Raw genomic sequence first — 19350 nt, forward strand, 5'->3', positions numbered from 1 at the left:
CACCCTGCAAACACAGTCTACACACACTCTCACAGATCTGTCATTTACACTAGCGCTGCTTGATGTACAGAGCTGACCAAATAAACGGTGCGCATGTAGGCCTGCTTCGGGAAACATATTATTTGAGTTAGGTTTAGGGTTGACAATCGCGGGTCAGTTGACCCATAATGTCATGGTTAACTGCAGCTGCACAGACCCAAAATATAGTTTTTTATTCAATATTATACTTTTTTTTTAATACAAATTTTAACAATATTTTTTATTCATGTTTATTTTTGTTGTAATGTGTGAGAAGTATTAATATTAAAAGGTTCACTGTTTTTACCTGATTTTTCATTAATTATATTGAATCCAATTAGGGTCAATTTGACCCGCAACATAAATGTGCCGCTGTAAACATAATAACACAAGTGTTGAAGGAGACGGTGGACAGCCAACAAAGAGCACGGCCTCACAACATACATTTTTCATGAGGAGGCGGAGCTTGTCAATGTCCCTGAGCTGCTGCAGCTCCTTTAGTGTGAGACTCAAGTCACATGATGTCTCGTACACCAGTGTCTCCATGGTAACCAGATCGTCGCACAGGACCTCCAGCCCAGGAATGTTCTGCTCTTTTCCCAGACGCACCAGAGACAGGGAACAATCAACCTGTGTGGACCAATCAAAAGCATTAGCAATCTATTAGATACATAACAATCCAGCTATTGAGGAACAGAAAGACAGAAGTATGCATGCATGTATGTATGTATGTATGCATGTATGTATGTATGTATGCATGTATGTATGTATGCATGTATGTATGTATGTATGTATGCATGTATGTATGCATGTATGTATGCATGTATGTATGCATGTATGTATGTATGTATGCATGTATGTATGTATGCATGTATGTATGTATGTATGTATGTATGCATGTATGTATGCATGTATGTATGCATGTATGTATGTATGCATGTGTGTAATCTATGTATGTATGCATGTGTGTATGTATGTATGCATGTGTGTATGTATGCATGTATGTATGTATGTATGTATGTATGCATGTGTGTATGTATGCATGTATGTATGTATGTATGTATGCATGTATGTATGCATGTATGTATGTATGTATGTATGTATGCATGTGTGTATGTATGTATGTATGTATGTATGTATGTATGCATGTATGTATGCATTTGTGTATGTATGCATGCATGTGTGTATGCATGTATGTATGCATGTATGTATGTATGTATGTATGTATGTATGTATCATGTATGCATGTGTGTATGTATGTATGTATCATGTATGCATGTGTGTATGTATGTATGTATCATGTATGCATTTGTGTATGTATGCATGTATGTATGTATGTATGTATGTATGCATGTATGTATGTATATATACACATACACACTGTATATACACATATATACACATAGATATATATATATATATATATATATATATACTGTGTATATATATATATATATATGTTAAAACAACTATTAAGAGTGTGTAAAATTGTTTAGCAAAATCTAAATCTATTAAAACTGCCAGATCAAATCCAACAGAGATGAAAAAAAAAAAACAAGACATGCAATAAGTAAAAATCCCCAAACAGATTCGTAAAAAGTAGGACCAGTCGATGAAATCCCCCCCGCCTCAGCAGCCCATCAATACAGTTCACATCATGAGCTGACGATTGGTATTCCTCTACCAGTTGACAGGCAGAGCATGGAGCCAATCAATAGTGGATGCCTGCATAGAGGAAATGATTGCTGCTGTTTTCCCACCTGGTAGGAACTGAAACCCTTGACACAGGAGTTAACAAGAGCCAAACACCTCCGGAGCAATGCTGCCTTCAGCTCAACACTCATTACAAGCAGTGCTGCTTAACACAAAACACTAAATCAGGTACAAAACTAGTGTGTGTTTGCCTTGCAAATAACTGACTGCACACAGCACATGCTTGTTTAGCACACCTGGCTTTGGTTAATCAGAAGTATTGACCTCCACATGCACAAACAGTTCTCCGTCGTTTCTGGCCGTTCTTCAGGCATCCCTCGGAAGACCGATCTCACACTCTTTTATTACACTGGGAGTACTTCCAATCTGAGCCCAGGCGTCTTTTCCCCTCACTTCACACGTCAAGCTCTTTCAGAACAGCCCTCTCTCCTTGCCTTAACCTCTGTCCTGACAGTGATGCATGTCCCGCTCTGCAGCACTACTGGCTGGAGCTGGCTGAGCCTACAGTTGAGTGATAGTTGTCATAATGGTCATACAGTGGGGACAAAAAGTTTGAGACTAGAGATACACTTAAACTCTTGTCCGAACAATACAATTCTGCAGATGCAGGGCCGAAAAACCGGGACCAGAAATGTGGATACAGACTTCTCGTGTTAAATCAGAACCACTGTCATACCTAACATGTGTTTAGTTGGCTAAAATTATTGTGCAGGTTACTCTACTTGCTGTCACATTCATGTGAAATTTTGATAATAATATAAAATATTTCTAAATAAATGACTTTTCACTCTAGAAAGTGCTTATGAATAAACAACAATGACAAGCTATCATTAAAGCAAAAGTGGAAAAACCAAATACTTTACCAAATGTTTAAGTCAAATCTTAAGCTGAATATATCATTATTAAAAAAGAAATATATATATATATTAAAATGAGAAGAAATTTGACCCCACTGTAGTTCAGTAAACACTTGTAATAAAATAAAAAGCTATTGTGGAAAAATCTGATCATTTTAGAGTTTCTATTGAAAGAAAAGAAAGAAAGAAAGAAAGAAAGAAAGAAAGAAAGAAAGAAGTAAGGAAGGAGAGAAGGAAGGAAGGAAGGAAGGAAGGAAGGAAGGAAGGAAGGAAGGAAGGAAGGAAGGAAGGAAGGAAGGAAGGAAGGAAGGAAGGAAGGAAGGAAGGAAGGAAGGAAGGAAGGAAGGAAAGAAAGGGTTGAGGGGTTCAGAAGCTGCTAATGGTTAGATGTCTCTCCGCAGACACAGTTATCATGTGATCTCTGCGCACGAACTGCCCTCTGGGACAGCAGAACTGTCACTCTAAAGGAAGCAGATTTCTCGGAGTCAGATGTGCATCTGTGTGTGTATTTGAGGAAGTTGTTTGTTGTTTGTGTCAGTCAGGAGAAAGTGCCGAAGAGAAGCATGTGCTGTGATAGTGTTTGCGTGTGAGCACTGGTGTACCTGGTGGGAATGGCTCTCGATGTCCTGGGCCCGGGTCAGATACCACCCGGTCAGCAGCGTGATGGAGGGTTTGCAGCTACGGAACCTCTGCAGTTCTGGCTGTTCTTCATAGAAGAAGTGACAGTCATCCACTGGGCTGGGCTCCACCACTCCTCTACAGGAAAGAACTCCGTCATCAGTGATAAACCTTCACAAACCACATCTCAAGCACTCGGGACCTCACCTGCACTCGGGGACTTCACACCAGTCCAGCTCTCGGTGCCGGCTCTCCTCCCAAGGGATCAAAGCCAGATTACCCTTCTTGTCCACACTAGGAAGAAACAGAGAATGAAAGAGCAAATAATGAACCAACAAAAGATTATCAGTAACTAAGCAAGATTTATACAATCAAGAGTAAAGAATAAAAATGAAAAATTCTTGGTCAAAATGGAAACTTCTGGACACAGAAACTAACCACACTTGTTGGTGTTCTTTTGAAGACAAACTAAATAGCAACTAGCAAGCCACTATCAGACCCACCCACAAACTAAAGCCCGTTCACACCGCCAGCTCCACGATCCCAGTCATTACAGTGAGCGCTGGCGACTTCTGGTGACACGATCCCAGTCATTACAGTGAGCGCTGGCGACTTCCAGTGACACGATCCCAGTCATTACAGTGAGCGCTGGCGACTTCCAGTGACACGATCCCAGTCATTACAGTGAGCGCTGGCGACTTCCAGTGACACGACCCCAGTCATTACAGTGAGCGCTGGCGACTTCCAGTGACACGATCCCAGTCATTACAGTGAGCGCTGGCGACTTCCAGTGACACGATCCCAGTCATTACAGTGAGCGCTGGCGACTTCCAGTGACACGATCCCAGTCATTACAGTGAGCGCTGGCAACTTCCAGTGACACGATCCCAGTCATTACAGTGAGCGCTGGCGACTTCCAGTGACACGATCCCAGTCATTACAGTGAGCGCTGGCGACTTCCGGTGACACGACCCCAGTCATTACAGTGAGCGCTGGCGACTTCCAGTGACACGACCCCAGTCATTACAGTGAGCGCTGGCGACTTCCGGTGACACGATCCCAGTCATTACAGTGAGCGCTGGTGACTTCCAGTGACACGATCCCAGTCATTACAGTGAGCGCTGGCGACTTCCAGTGACACGACCCCAGTCATTACAGTGAGCGCTGGCAACTTCCAGTGACACGATCCCAGTCATTACAGTGAGCGCTGGCGACTTCCAGTGACACGATCCCAGTCATTACAGTGAGCGCTGGCGACTTCCGGTGACACGATCCCAGTCATTACAGTGAGCGCTGGCGACTTCCAGTGACACGATCCCAGTCATTACAGTGAGCGCTGGCGACTTCCGGTGACACGATCCCAGTCATTACAGTGAGCGCTGGCGACTTCCAGTGACACGATCCCAGTCATTACAGTGAGCGCTGGCGACTTCCAGTGACACGATCCCAGTCATTACAGTGAGCGCTGGCGACTTCCAGTGACACGATCCCAGTCATTACAGTGAGCGCTGGCGACTTCCAGTGACACGATCCCAGTCATTACAGTGAGCGCTGCCGACTTCCGGTGACACGACCCCAGTCATTACAGTGAGCGCTGCCGACTTCCGGTGACACGATCCCAGTCATTACAGTGAGCGCTGGCGACTTCCAGTGACACGATCCCAGTCATTACAGTGAGCGCTGGCGACTTCCGGTGACACGATCCCAGTCATTACAGTGAGCGCTGGCGACTTCCGGTGACACGACCCCAGTCATTACAGTGAGCGCTGGCGACTTCCAGTGACACGATCCCAGTCATTACAGTGAGCGCTGGCGACTTCCAGTGACACGATCCCAGTCATTACAGTGAGCGCTGGCGACTTCCAGTGACACGACCCCAGTCATTACAGTGAGCGCTGGCGACTTCCGGTGACACGATCCCAGTCATTACAGTGAGCGCTGGCGACTTCCGGTGACACGATCCCAGTCATTACAGTGAGCGCTGGCGACTTCCAGTGACACGACCCCAGTCATTACAGTGAGCGCTGGCGACTTCCGGTGACACGATCCCAGTCATTACAGTGAGCGCTGGCGACTTCCAGTGACACGATCCCAGTCATTACAGTGAGCGCTGGCGACTTCCAGTGACACGACCCCAGTCATTACAGTGAGCGCTGGCGACTTCCGGTGACACGATCCCAGTCATTACAGTGAGCGCTGGCGACTTCCGGTGACACGATCCCAGTCATTACAGTGAGCGCTGGCGACTTCCAGTGACACGACCCCAGTCATTACAGTGAGCGCTGCCGACTTCCGGTGACACGATCCCAGTCATTACAGTGAGCGCTGGCGACTTCCAGTGACACGATCCCAGTCATTACAGTGAGCGCTGGCGACTTCCGGTGACACGATCCCAGTCATTACAGTGAGCGCTAGCGACTTCCAGTGACACGATCCCAGTCATTACAGTGAGCGCTGGCGACTTCCAGTGACACGACCCCAGTCATTACAGTGAGCGCTGGCGACTTCCAGTGACACGACCCCAGTCATTACAGTGAGCGCTGGCGACTTCCGGTGACACGACCCCAGTCATTACAGTGAGCGCTGGCGACTTCCGGTGACACGATCCCAGTCATTACAGTGAGCGCTGGCGACTTCCAGTGACACGATCCCAGTCATTACAGTGAGCGCTGGCGACTTCCAGTGACACGATCCCAGTCATTACAGTGAGCGCTGGCGACTTCCAGTGACACGATCCCAGTCATTACAGTGAGCGCTGGCGACTTCCAGTGACACGATCCCAGTCATTACAGTGAGCGCTGCCGACTTCCAGTGACACGATCCCAGTCATTACAGTGAGCGCTGGCGACTTCCGGTGACACGATCCCAGTCATTACAGTGAGCGCTGGCGACTTCCAGTGACACGATCCCAGTCATTACAGTGAGCGCTGGCGACTTCCGGTGACACGATCCCAGTCATTACTGTGAGCGCTGGCGACTTCCAGTGACACGATCCCAGTCATTACAGTGAGCGCTGGCGACTTCCGGTGACACGATCCCAGTCATTACAGTGAGCGCTGGCGACTTCCAGTGACACGATCCCAGTCATTACAGTGAGCGCTGGCGACTTCCAGTGACACGACCCCAGTCATTACAGTGAGCGCTGGCGACTTCCGGTGACACGATCCCAGTCATTACAGTGAGCGCTGGCGACTTCCAGTGACACGATCCCAGTCATTACAGTGAGCGCTGGCGACTTCCGGTGACACGATCCCAGTCATTACAGTGAGCGCTAGCGACTTCCGGTGACACGATCCCAGTCATTACAGTGAGCGCTGGCGACTTCCGGTGACACGATCCCAGTCATTACAGTGAGCGCTGGCGACTTCCAGTGACACGATCCCAGTCATTACAGTGAGCGCTGGCGACTTCCAGTGACACGATCCCAGTCATTACAGTGAGCGCTGGCGACTTCCAGTGACACGATCCCAGTCATTACAGTGAGCGCTGGCGACTTCCAGTGACACGATCCCAGTCATTACAGTGAGCGCTGGCGACTTCCAGTGACACGATCCCAGTCATTACAGTGAGCGCTGGCGACTTCCAGTGACACGATCCCAGTCATTACAGTGAGCGCTGGCGACTTCCAGTGACACGACCCCAGTCATTACAGTGAGCGCTGGCGACTTCCAGTGACACGATCCCAGTCATTACAGTGAGCGCTGGCGACTTCCGGTGACACGATCCCAGTCATTACAGTGAGCGCTGGCGACTTCCAGTGACACGATCCCAGTCATTACAGTGAGCGCTGGCGACTTCCAGTGACACGATCCCAGTCATTACAGTGAGCGCTGCCGACTTCCGGTGACACGACCCCAGTCATTACAGTGAGCGCTGCCGACTTCCGGTGACACGATCCCAGTCATTACAGTGAGCGCTGCCGACTTCCGGTGACACGATCCCAGTCATTACAGTGAGCGCTGCCGACTTCCGGTGACACGATCCCAGTCATTACAGTGAGCGCTGCCGACTTCCGGTGACACGATCCCAGTCATTACAGTGAGCGCTGGCGACTTCCGGTGACACGATCCCAGTCATTACAGTGAGCGCTGCCGACTTCCGGTGACACGATCCCAGTCATTACAGTGAGCGCTGGCGACTTCCGGTGACACGATCCCAGTCATTACAGTGAGCGCTGGTGACTTCCGGTGACACGATCCCAGTCATTACAGTGAGCGCTGCCGACTTCCGGTGACACGATCCCAGTCATTACAGTGAGCGCTGCCGACTTCCGGTGACACGATCCCAGTCATTACAGTGAGCGCTGCCGACTTCCGGTGACACGATCCCAGTCATTACAGTGAGCGCTGCCGACTTCCGGTGACACGATCCCAGTCATTACAGTGAGCGCTGCCGACTTCCGGTGACACGATCCCAGTCATTACAGTGAGCGCTGGCGACTTCCGGTGGCACGATCCCAGTCATTACAGTGAGCGCTGGCGACTTCCAGTGTCACGATCCCAGTCATTACAGTGAGCGCTGGCGACTTCCAGTGACACGATCCCAGTCATTACAGTGAGCGCTGGCGACTTCCGGTGACACGATCCCAGTCATTACAGTGAGCGCTGGCGACTTCCAGTGACACGATCCCAGTCATTACAGTGAGCGCTGGCGACTTCCAGTGACACGATCCCAGTCATTACAGTGAGCGCTGGCGACTTCCAGTGACACGATCCCAGTCATTACAGTGAGCGCTGGCGACTTCCAGTGACACGATCCCAGTCATTACAGTGAGCGCTGGCGACTTCCAGTGACACGACCCCAGTCATTACAGTGAGCGCTGGCGACTTCCAGTGACACGATCCCAGTCATTACAGTGAGCGCTGGCGACTTCCGGTGACACGATCCCAGTCATTACAGTGAGCGCTGGCGACTTCCAGTGACACGATCCCAGTCATTACAAGCGACAGAATGTGGGCGTGTCAAGCGACGCAAGACACGCGACAAAAGTTGCGAAATTTCAACTTAATGCAAATGAGAAGCGATTTTCACGAGCGACAACCAATAGGAAAGAAGACTTTCAGTGGAGCTCACGTCACCGTCTCGAGTGCAGGAACAGAAGAGTTCAAGGGCTAATTCACCGTTTTATATGATGTGACTGTAACCACATTCATGGATATCATAAAATGATGCATGGAAAAGAAACTGTCGACAGTCTCAGTGAGTTTAATTCATACATTTATAGTTTAATTCATACATTTATAGTTTAATTCATACATTTATAGTTTAATTCATACATTTAACATTTATAGTTTAATTCATACATTTATAGTTCGAGTGTTGCAATTTTATGTTGCAAGTTAGTTTAGCATTGCTGCAGTTCACTTTACAGTTTCCCTGCATTATGCTGACTATTAGGGACAAGAAAATGTATTATTTGTCAAATTCGAATGACGTTTTAGTAATTTAGGACCGTATGAGTGAGTTTAATTTGTTGATTGATCGATCGGTAATCTAGTAAATGATTTACTCCACTGAACACCGCTGAGGTAAAACACTCCCAACAGCATACCGTTTCTTTTGAGCCTAATTCCTAGTCAAATTAAAATTATATACAGTAGTTGTATATATTGTGATGGTATTTTGTAGTATAGATATGGCCAGACGTGCAGTCTACCAATAACATTAGAGCAACAATACTAGGAACGCCCACAAGCGACTACACAGTACAGCGGCAAAGTCGCTGGCGGGGCTTAAAGAACCGAACCACAATTCTGTGTATATTTTCAAGTACAACAGAAACTTCAATAGATCGAAACAAGCCACTAACTAAAATTGACTGAGATGGGCAGGTAAAGCGCGCACAAAAGCAAACAGGTTTGAATTATTAATTGTACTAATTATTATTATCATCATTTTCATTGCTTGACTGTTTTTAAATAACAAATGCTAATCCTCTAACATTAGAGGATGACCAAATGTGTGTAAATAAATAAATAAATAAATAATGTAGAAAAGAAAATATTCTAATGAAGAAAATTACAAAGTATCGTTACATTTCTGGGTCTCCATTGCACAATTATCAACCTGGCTACTATATCACTCTATCGCTACATGCACACAGTTTGCACAACTCTACTACATGCACACAGTATGCACAACTCCACTACTACAGAGTCAGTAAAAAAGAAAATCTAAAAGAAAAGTTGATTTGCCAGTGTTTCTTTCCGGCAGAGACGGCAGATGGCGAGAGACCGCTGGTACGGCGAGGGTCCTGCAGCGGCGCTGCTAGCGCTCACAGGCCGCGCGAGTCGGAGCCGTGATGGATGTTCACTGCAGAGGCGACGACCTCCATAACAGAGAACGGGCGGAAGGAGGGCGACCGAATCCAATACACTAAATCTATTCTGTCACCCCCATTACTGGAACATTACTGGTTCCAAATGCTCAGTGTCTCTCTCTCTCTCTCTCTCTAAACACACACACCCCATCCACCAAATCAGCATACTCCCATACACACACACACACACACACACACACACACACACACCAGAGCATGCAACCACCTACCTAACCAAAACATTGTTTTGTACATATTGTAATCTGGCAGAGCAGCACAGGCTCTCGCCGAGTCCTCAGATCAGCTTATGCGTAGGCGTAAAGCTATTGCCTGTTTCCTCTGTTTTCATACTTTTCATGTATAAATTTAGAGCGAGCAATTACATCAGTCTTTCATGCCTGAGTTCTGAAGGCGTCAAGAGACGGCGCACTTTCAGAGTCATCGGTGAAAAAGATCTGCACGAAATCCCTGCGGATGTTTTACCCGACACCACAAAAGCATTCACCGCATTAGCACCTTCAAATCTGCAAAATCTCATCTCTTCTTCCTCAACTATGAGTTGAAATGCAAATTAAACCTAAACTGAAGTCTATTTTGAGACGGAAGAGACTGTTGAAAGAGACTGTTGAAAGTAATTGATAAATGACAAATCATTCACGTAATACTACAGATGTTGCGTACAGCTGTCTGCCACTCGTCATTAACTGCTCCTTAAAGACACATCTAGCTAAACTAAGTTTCTACACAAAACCACTTTTCCCCATTTCAAGGAAAGAACAATTGGCAGTGAAAGCAGAGAAGCAGCAGAAGAAGAGGATGAGCTTGCTGGTCACTCGGGTCAGGGATTAAATCTCAGTGGCTAGCTTGAGATATTTGATGTTTGACATTTAGGACTTTGAGCTCAAGACGTGTCTGCTCTTAAATATAATGGCTGTGTTACACACAGTTCTAGACTCAAGTATCCAAGGTCTTTCGGAGTGAGCTCAGACACCTCGTCCTGCAGATGCAGTCCCTGACTTCATCACCTCCTCTCTTCAGGATATGGACATAAAAGCTTTCTTTCTAAAGGAGCTCAGGAAAAATTACAGCTGTGAATCTGATCAAATTGTATTGGAAATGCAAGATTTAAATCTGCAATCATACATAATAATTCAACTTTCCATCACATATTTAACTAGTTTGTACTTCAATAATAATCAAATTGAAAATATTAAATGTCCCATCTAGGTTTGAGGTATTAAGAACTTGACCATAAAGAGGGTCTTTCGTAATTTCATAATAATTTACTGATTAACGGGAGACTTTTGTTTATATTTGAGACTTTGAGTGCGTCGGTAAGTTTGTTAAAAAAAAATGTGTTTTTTAGAATACAGACATTAAGGTATGTTAATAAAAATTAACCACATTAAACATTTAATCACATGATTTGATGCATTCATTTTGACAATCATTATATAGTCATACACACCATTTTTTTTACTTTCTATTCAGCAAAGAATCCTGAAAAAAACGTAACGTTTCTACAAAATAAGAGTAAAATTATAAAAATAAGACTTTTTCATGAACATTAAATCTGAATATTAAAATTATTTCTAAAGGATCATGTGACACTGAAGACTGGAAGTAATGGCAGCTGAATTTCCAGCTTTGCCATCACATTAAAATGCAATTTATTCAAATATATACTAAATTGGAAAACAGTATTATAATATTTCTACTTTTAGCATACATGACCATGTGATGCACCAGGACACATCATCAGTAATGTTTCCTGGGGTCATCGGGTCTTCCAACAGTCGGATCGAGACCCCCTCACCCAGCCGAGGTTGATCAAGTCCTGACTAGTTTCCAGGTAGCACTACCCCACCCCACAGCTCTCCTGTCTGCCATTATTGGACAAACTGATTAATCCAGGTGTGTCTGATTATTGTTGTTGGTCAGGCACACCTGGAATAATCAGTTTGTCCAATAATGGCAGACAGGAAACAAAGGAGCTGGCTAAAGATCAGGAAGTCGTGCAGCTGTGCATAAAGTACATTGAAGAGTCAATAAATTAATTCTATAGGAGGTAGTCTGTAAGACGCCTAGCAACTGCAATATTACGGTTTTGTTTTTTAGTTTTTAATCAAATAAATGTAGCTCAGGTGAGCATAACTTCTTTTAAAAACATTTTTAAAAAATCTTAACCTTAAACTTTTGAAAAGTACTAGTGTACATATGCCTTCAGGAAGGTGAGCAGCACTTATTTTAGTCTGCAGGTAACTCCAGCCAACAGTTATTTCATAATCTTAAGGTCTCAAAGACTAAAGCACATATGGATAAAGTTCACTGCAAAATGTCTCATTTACATAACCAACCTGCTTTAAACTAGCACCTCGTTCGGTCACACGGCAGACAGTACCTAATAATCCTCCAGGAGACCGTCATCTAAACATGACCTTTCCCCGTTAGGCTCTTTCAAAAAGATTTATGTGGGATTTGTTTATCCTGTTCACGGAAGATCGGTATCCTCTAAGAAGTCATTCTTACCCCGCCTTGGGCAGAAGGTCGGAGTACTCGTGAGGAGAGGTGGTTTCTGGGAAATTGCAGAGAATTGCAAGCCGGTGCTGGAGCATCTCTGAGCCGTGGTAAGTGAAGAGAATGTCCAACGCCTGCACGTTACTCTCCTGGGAGAGAAAGAGACGAGAGGAACACGATTGATAGAGATAATTAATTAATAGACGATTTATGAGACGGAACTAACTACAGACAGCTTTATGTTCTGCAGCAATATATCCAACTTCACAAAGACCCAGAAGCCTTTGCATTGGCCAGGTGACCATATTTCAAACATTACACTTTAAAATACTCACAGAATATGAGGGCAATCCATATTTTACGCCACACGCTAGTGAGGGCGCACACACTTCTCCACAAAACAGTGAAATGGTGACTATAACTCACGCCGCGGGACGCTCACACTCACACTCACGTCATGGACGGAGAACAAAGGAAGAGAGATTTACCCTTGCGTACGTTCTTGCTGACAGAACAATATTCTGATTGCGGAACTTCTTGAAAAACTCAGCATCGAATCGCTGCTCTGCCGCATGAGGTCCACCCAGAATCTCCTGCAGGGAAAGAGAGAGAGAGAAAAAGAGACAGAGAAAAAAGCAAAACAAACATGAGTTCAGGAGAGGGTCTCACGTGTGTATGTCTGAGGTAAATCCTCCCCGTCCACACTGCTGACATTTATCACTTTGACATTTACAATTACAGCCTTTAAGTTGACAGGGCCGCCGTGTGTATGTGTGTGCACGTGTGTGTTGAATGTCTCAGAGGTCTGGTTACATTCAGAACTATTCCCATGGAAATCAATTACACATGAAGACCCTGACAAAGGCCATCCATCACAGTACGAGCAGGACATTAGCTATGCGCAAGGATGAAGCGGTAGACACACTCCTGCTGATGACTTGTAGATTGCAACACAGCATTACAATATGAACACACATGAGCACACACATTGATCATTTTATTTATAAAACGATGAGCGGAAATTATTTAAATGACCATCTAAATCAGTCACATTTGTTGTGGATATATGGTTTCAGAATACTTCAGAAGGTGGTTTGTTATCCACATGTTATCATCAATTCATAATTGATCAACATTTTCTGCAATAAAAACGTCAAAGTCAGCCTAGTTTGAAATGACACCCTTTGATCCTAAGAATTAAGCAGGCTGTGTTTGTTACTGTGCCTTTAAGACTTCTATATGGAAATTACCTTGGTTATAATTGGCTAGCCTCCACATACCAGCATAAATCACATCAAGGGATTAGAATGACAGCTGCTGAATACTAAATAGATGTTGACAGGGTAAAAAATTAACTATCTGCCAAAAGTGTTTGAATTGGGAAAAATGTATTGAACGTAAATATTTATCCATTTTTCCCCCTTGTGGATAGTGTCACACAGTATAATATTGTGGATAGTGTCACATAGTATAATATTGTGGATAGTGTCACATAGTATAATATTGTGGATCGTGTCACATAGTATAATATTGTGGATAGTGTCACATAGTATAATATTGTGGATAGTGTCACATAGTATAATATTGTGGATAGTGTCACATAGTATAATATTGTGGATAGTGTCACATAGTATAATATTGTGGATAGTGTCACATAGTATACTATTGTGGATAGTGTCACATAGTATAATATTGTGGATAGTGTCACATAGTATAATATTGTGGATAGTGTCACATAGTATACTATTGTGGATAGTGTCACATAGTATAATATTGTGGATAGTGTCACATAGTATAATATTGTGGATAGTGTCACATAGTATAATATTGTGGATAGTGTCACATAGTATAATATTGTGGATAGTGTCACATAGTATAATATTGTGGATAGTGTCACATAGTATAATATTGTGGATAGTGTCACATAGTATAATATTGTGGATCGTGTCACATAGTATAATATTGTGGATAGTGTCACATAGTATAATATTGTGGATAGTGTCACATAGTATAATATTGTGGATAGTGTCACATAGTATAATATTGTGGATAGTGTCACATAGTATAATATTGTGGATAGTGTCACATAGTATAATATGCATGTATATGTATACATATGACTACATTATTATTAGTATAGCCATTACATAATGTACAATCTCTCATTAAAACATTGAAACACTTGTATTGGTGGCTTAATTTGTATTGGTTTTGCAACGCAAAAATACAATTCTTATCAAGTTTTTTTCCCCTAGTTAAAATATCAAAATTTTGTCATTTTAAAAGGTACAAAAAAGTAAAAGTACAACTATATCCGGAATACAATCTCTGAAAACAAGTCTATTTTATGCAGTGCTTCTCACGTCAATTTATCTTGTTCTACAGATTGTTTAATTAGCCCAAAAAGACTAATTAAAAACTCCTTGAGAAGTCTCTTTTTGTGGTGTGTGTTGCCACAGAGTTTTGAAGGGGAGAAAAAGGATCCTTGATGAACTATCAGTGATGAGTGTTCATTTTGGAGTATGGGTAGGCCTACTGATCAGTAAATCAGGGTAGTATAAGGTGTTTCATATGTAAATTAGTTAGGTTAAGGTGATGTGTAATTCAAATGATGATTTCTGAATGAGCCGTTTTTGCAGCTTAGTTTTGGTCTGTTGTAAAAGGTTTCTACATTGAGCAAGGGAAACCCTTTTTTCCATGATATGTCCCTTTTAAACCCAAATTATGGAAGTTTAAAGCTTTATTTAATATAAAAGAACAAGTTTGGAGAGTGTTACCTCATAAGTGGCCAAGCGGTCCAGATAGCAGAGAAGCTTGAGTCTACTTCTGCAGAGCTCCTTCTGCTCTAGAGTCAGTCTGAAAGAACATGACATCAACAGGATTAGCCATGCAAACACAGTCTTATCTGGAGCTTATCAGCACACATCCACTTCAGAGAGCCGCCACTAATATCCATGAAGCCGGTGGAATGAAATAAAGCTTCACACACTCTGGGGGAGGGGAGGGTTTGACAGACATGTATGTAGAGGCTTACAGATATAATGAAAGGCATTACAAGGAAATGCGGATGAATGGGACAATTTGAGATTGAAGGAAGAGAGCGGCCGGAACAGTGCTGAGCGGGTAGTGAGCCATTATAGAGCCAGATTAGGTCATCAAAGACAGGCTAATGTGAGGCGACCGCTGCCTGATTGCCTGATGCCCATGCGAGCGCGCGCGAGTATCAGCGTGAACATCCACAGAAGGCAATTACAATCTCATCTCGTTCTGCCCGCATTACTGCGGAAACCTGAGCATCCCGTTGTATGCGAATGAGACCCACACACACACACACACACACACACACACACAGATCATCGGACAGGGGGGAATATCGAACTGCAGGATGTTATCGCAATGCAAACATGATCAAATAAAATTGAAAGAATAGCCTCGGCATAAACACACTCGCCTGTGAAAGCTTAGAGCACTTCTTCTCCCAGCCTCCACACGCTCGAGAAATGATATTTCAGACGTAGACTGATTGTAATGACACTAAAGCAGAATCGTGTCAGGGGTTTACGCATGGCTTGACTGAAGCATTGGTCAGTTCACTTAACAACTAGTGTTCTGAAGGTCGCTCGTCTTTAAAGAGTCAAAACGTAACATACCGACTATTGACAACATCAAACTTGAAAGGCAAAAAAAGCTATTAGAACCATTTGAGGACTTGTAAAAAATCATGATTGCATAGCCGGCTGTTTTAGAGAGGAGAAAAGGAATTGGCTATTGATTTGTCACAGGATAAAATGTAGTTATGGAAAAAGGTGCACTGGTTCGAAATGACTAACATTACTTACTAAATATACAGCAGTTTAATGCCTTAAAGGGATAGTTCACTTCTAAATGAAAATTCTGTCATCATATACTCAGTTTCAAACCTGTATGAATGTCTTTCTTCTGCTGAACACAAGGAAGATATTGTGAAGAATGTCAGTAACCAGACCATTAACTGGTCCCACTGACTTCCAGAGTAGGGGAAATAATGGGACCAGTTAACTGTCATTCTTCAAAATATCTTCCTTTGTGTTCAGCAGAAGAAAGACATTCATACAGGTTTGAAACTGAGTATATGATGACAGAATTTTCATTTAGAAGTGAACTATCACTTTAATACGTATTGTCTTAAATTCAGACCCATATTCCAACAAAACAAAAAGTCATTAAATAGTGGAGCTTAATCACAGAAACGGTTTAAAACACCACATCAATAGAGCAATTAACAAGACACATGCTAATTGACTAAATATCTACGGTGGTGCTGATGCGACGCGTCATTTAACTTCAAGCAACACAAGCATCTCTGCCTCAAAGCACACTTACGGCTTCAGGCTTTCTAGACACAAATTTAAGACTACCGGTATATCTAAGACTTTAGATCGATGGATAGATATGGATATATCAATCAAATCAATATAAATCAAAATACCAATTATAATTCAGCATGCAAATTGTAATAAAGAAACAAACAAGCACAGCTAAACGGGTAAATATTATCATGAATACTGAACGGTCAATGAAATCTTCTGAGCAAACATGCTTTACAAACAGGTCATGTTTTTGGCAAAAGGAAAAAATATCATGATATCTTGTTCCAGCTTTTTAAATAAGTTTATGCAGCTTTCAAGTGAACCTGGGAGGTTCGAACCCATGAATCTGGCATGTGTTAGTCAGAAACATATGAAATAGTTAGGGTTACAAATTCTGAACAATAAATCTAAATAACTACATCTGAATTTATAATTACGAAAAATGTTTCACATGAACGGATGAATTGTTCATTTGTATCAATTACTTTTACAAGGTATTTAACAAAATCTGCAACAAAGCAAAACCTGAAAGATCAACTTTAACGCAAACATAACGGTTTAATTTGATCATAGTTTCTGTAATATAATGTACAGTGCTTTTTTGATATGCCATTTAAAAGGTAACATTTTCTTCAGTAAGTCTCAAAAACTAGAACTCAATATAATTTGCAACGGGGGGGAAACGCAAAACAAAAGCATCGCCACTAATGGCCTCAGACTTATTTTACATTTTATAAACCAGGTTTAAAGAAAGGCAGCACACGTAAGGCTGGAAGGATCTTGAAACCGTGGATGTGAAAGACGAACTGCAGTGTCTTCTTCAACTCAGAACATCTCTGCAGGACTGAAGACGGATTGACAGGCACACATTGTTAAGGGGAATCACTATCAAAATATGTGGCTGTGATCGTGAAAGAAGAGCATTGAACTTTCTAACACACACACACACACACACCTCTTCAACTAAACCCAGCGCTCTGATCGATACCACCCCATTGCTATAATGGTGGCGTAGTTAAAAAGAAATTAACAGAATGATGATTGTCTTCTTTGCTGTTGCATTACCAGCTGAATGTCAGTCGCTCTCTCTCTCTCTCACGGTTGATGTTCTCTCCCCGTCACTCTTTCTCTTCATCGCTTTCATCTTCTCTTTCGCTCGCTAAATGCCTTTGTTTCTCTTTTTCTATCTGTCTCGCCACTATTTCTCCTTTTTTCATTGGCTTTCTCTTGGTCAATCGCTCTTCCTCCCTCGATGGAGTGAAAAGCACATCATGCATCACACAGACAGACTCACACACACACACACTCAAACAGCCATATTAACACACACATTAAATATGCTGACTGCATAAAAACAAACAGCCTGAGGAGTAAACACACAAACACACACTGGTGTCAAACCGCTGGCGGAAGCGTACAGTAATTAAGTGCAAATTAGATGCAGTTGTGTGTGATATGCATGAAGAGAGTGTGTGTGTGTGCGGTTAACGGAGTTGCGCTATGAAAAATTAGGCAATTTTTTCTGTGTGTAAACAAGTGTGTTTTGATTAGTGCAGTGTTTACAGCAAATGTTCACCAATCTAGGATTTGTGTTGTGGATATCTTCCTCCCTCCACGCTCTCGAGTGTGTGAGCGTTCATAATGTGTTCAGCCGAGGGCTCTTTCATTACGGCCTCCTGGGCACAGCACAACACAGGCATAAATTACCTTATGCAGATTAGAAATAAATCTATAAACGGCTTTAATGTTATCCTACACCTCTTCCTCTCGCTTCTCTTTATCTGTCTCCACTCGGTGTTGTCTCCCAGATCTCCTCCTCGTGAGCTTTATGAGGACTTGCACTCACGCTGGGTCACAGCCAACATCCAGCGAGCGCATTAGTGAGGTCGACCGCTTTATCTGTACGCTTTCCCTTTCTTTCCTTATCATTACATTTTAGCGGTGGAGCTTTAATTAGCGTGCGGAGAGCATGCTGTGCTGTAGCTCTTGGGCAGACTGCACGGTAAAACTATTCAGGATAATTCAGTTTTAAAAAGTTATTAAGTCAAATTAAAAATAGTCCAACTTTTAAAGATGCTATGGAATCAAAATATGAGTTTTGTGGCTTTTAGTCCCATCTATATGCTAGCGAGTGCTAGTTTTCATACTAGGGAGCGAGGATCCCCAGGGCGCCACAAAATGTATATTTGCAATGTCAAAAATATCAAGTTAAGGTATTTATGTTTAACACAATATTTTTTTAATACCAAATTAAGGTACTTCAGAACACTTTAGATGTAAAATTACAAATTCTAAATGTTTCCATTTCGGTTTATACAGTTAGATTAATCAAACCTGTCTCTATACATTGATTTGTTTATTACCAATTCATCCACAAATAAATAAATCTACAAACTAAGTTTATACATCTAAAATCTCTATCAGTGGACGGATAAAAATATAGATCATATTTGAATAATTTTCTTTGCTTTAAAACAGTGACAAATTAAAAGACAATTATTTGTTTAATTACTTAATGTCCATAAAATATTTCCCTTAAATAGTATAAATGGATCTTTATTCATGAAAATGATTATCTGCCTTCATAATTCATTCCCTCTCAAAGGGATTATCATTTTTGGGCTGAAAGGCATCAGAAAGTGTTGGAAAAGTTGGAAAAATAAATGTTATACATGTACGCATTTAAACAGCTGTGTGTGTGTGTGTGTGTGTGTGTGTGTGTGTGTGTGTGTGTGTGTGTGTGTGTGTGTGTGTGTGTGTGTGTGTGTGTGTGTGTGTGTGTGTGTGCCTACTTGCTAAATTCCACTTTCTTGAGGAGCTGCTGTCTCTTCTTGGCTTCCCTCTCTTTTCTTTGCTCCATCTCTTCCTCCACAGACAGGAACTCTTCATATGGAGCGTCGTCCAAGTCCAAATCACCGGGCAAGATGAATCTACACAAGATCAATCCTGGTTAACAAAC

General features: G+C 42.8%; 1 protein-coding gene across 1 annotated transcript in view; it reads right to left on the minus strand.

The window, feature by feature from the left end:
* The window catches only part of nbas (NBAS subunit of NRZ tethering complex), a 177772-nt gene that overhangs the window by 135086 nt on the left and 23336 nt on the right, over positions 1-19350 (minus strand). The window contains 7 exon segments of the mRNA XM_079584617.1: positions 463-648; positions 3191-3344; positions 3414-3500; positions 12055-12191; positions 12531-12635; positions 14820-14898; positions 19184-19321. Of these exon segments, the coding sequence (XP_079440743.1) occupies positions 463-648; positions 3191-3344; positions 3414-3500; positions 12055-12191; positions 12531-12635; positions 14820-14898; positions 19184-19321 (886 nt within the window).

The sequence above is a fragment of the Phoxinus phoxinus genome (assembly GCF_949152265.1).
Source record: "Phoxinus phoxinus genome assembly, chromosome: 16".
Classification (NCBI taxonomy): domain Eukaryota; kingdom Metazoa; phylum Chordata; class Actinopteri; order Cypriniformes; family Leuciscidae; genus Phoxinus; species Phoxinus phoxinus.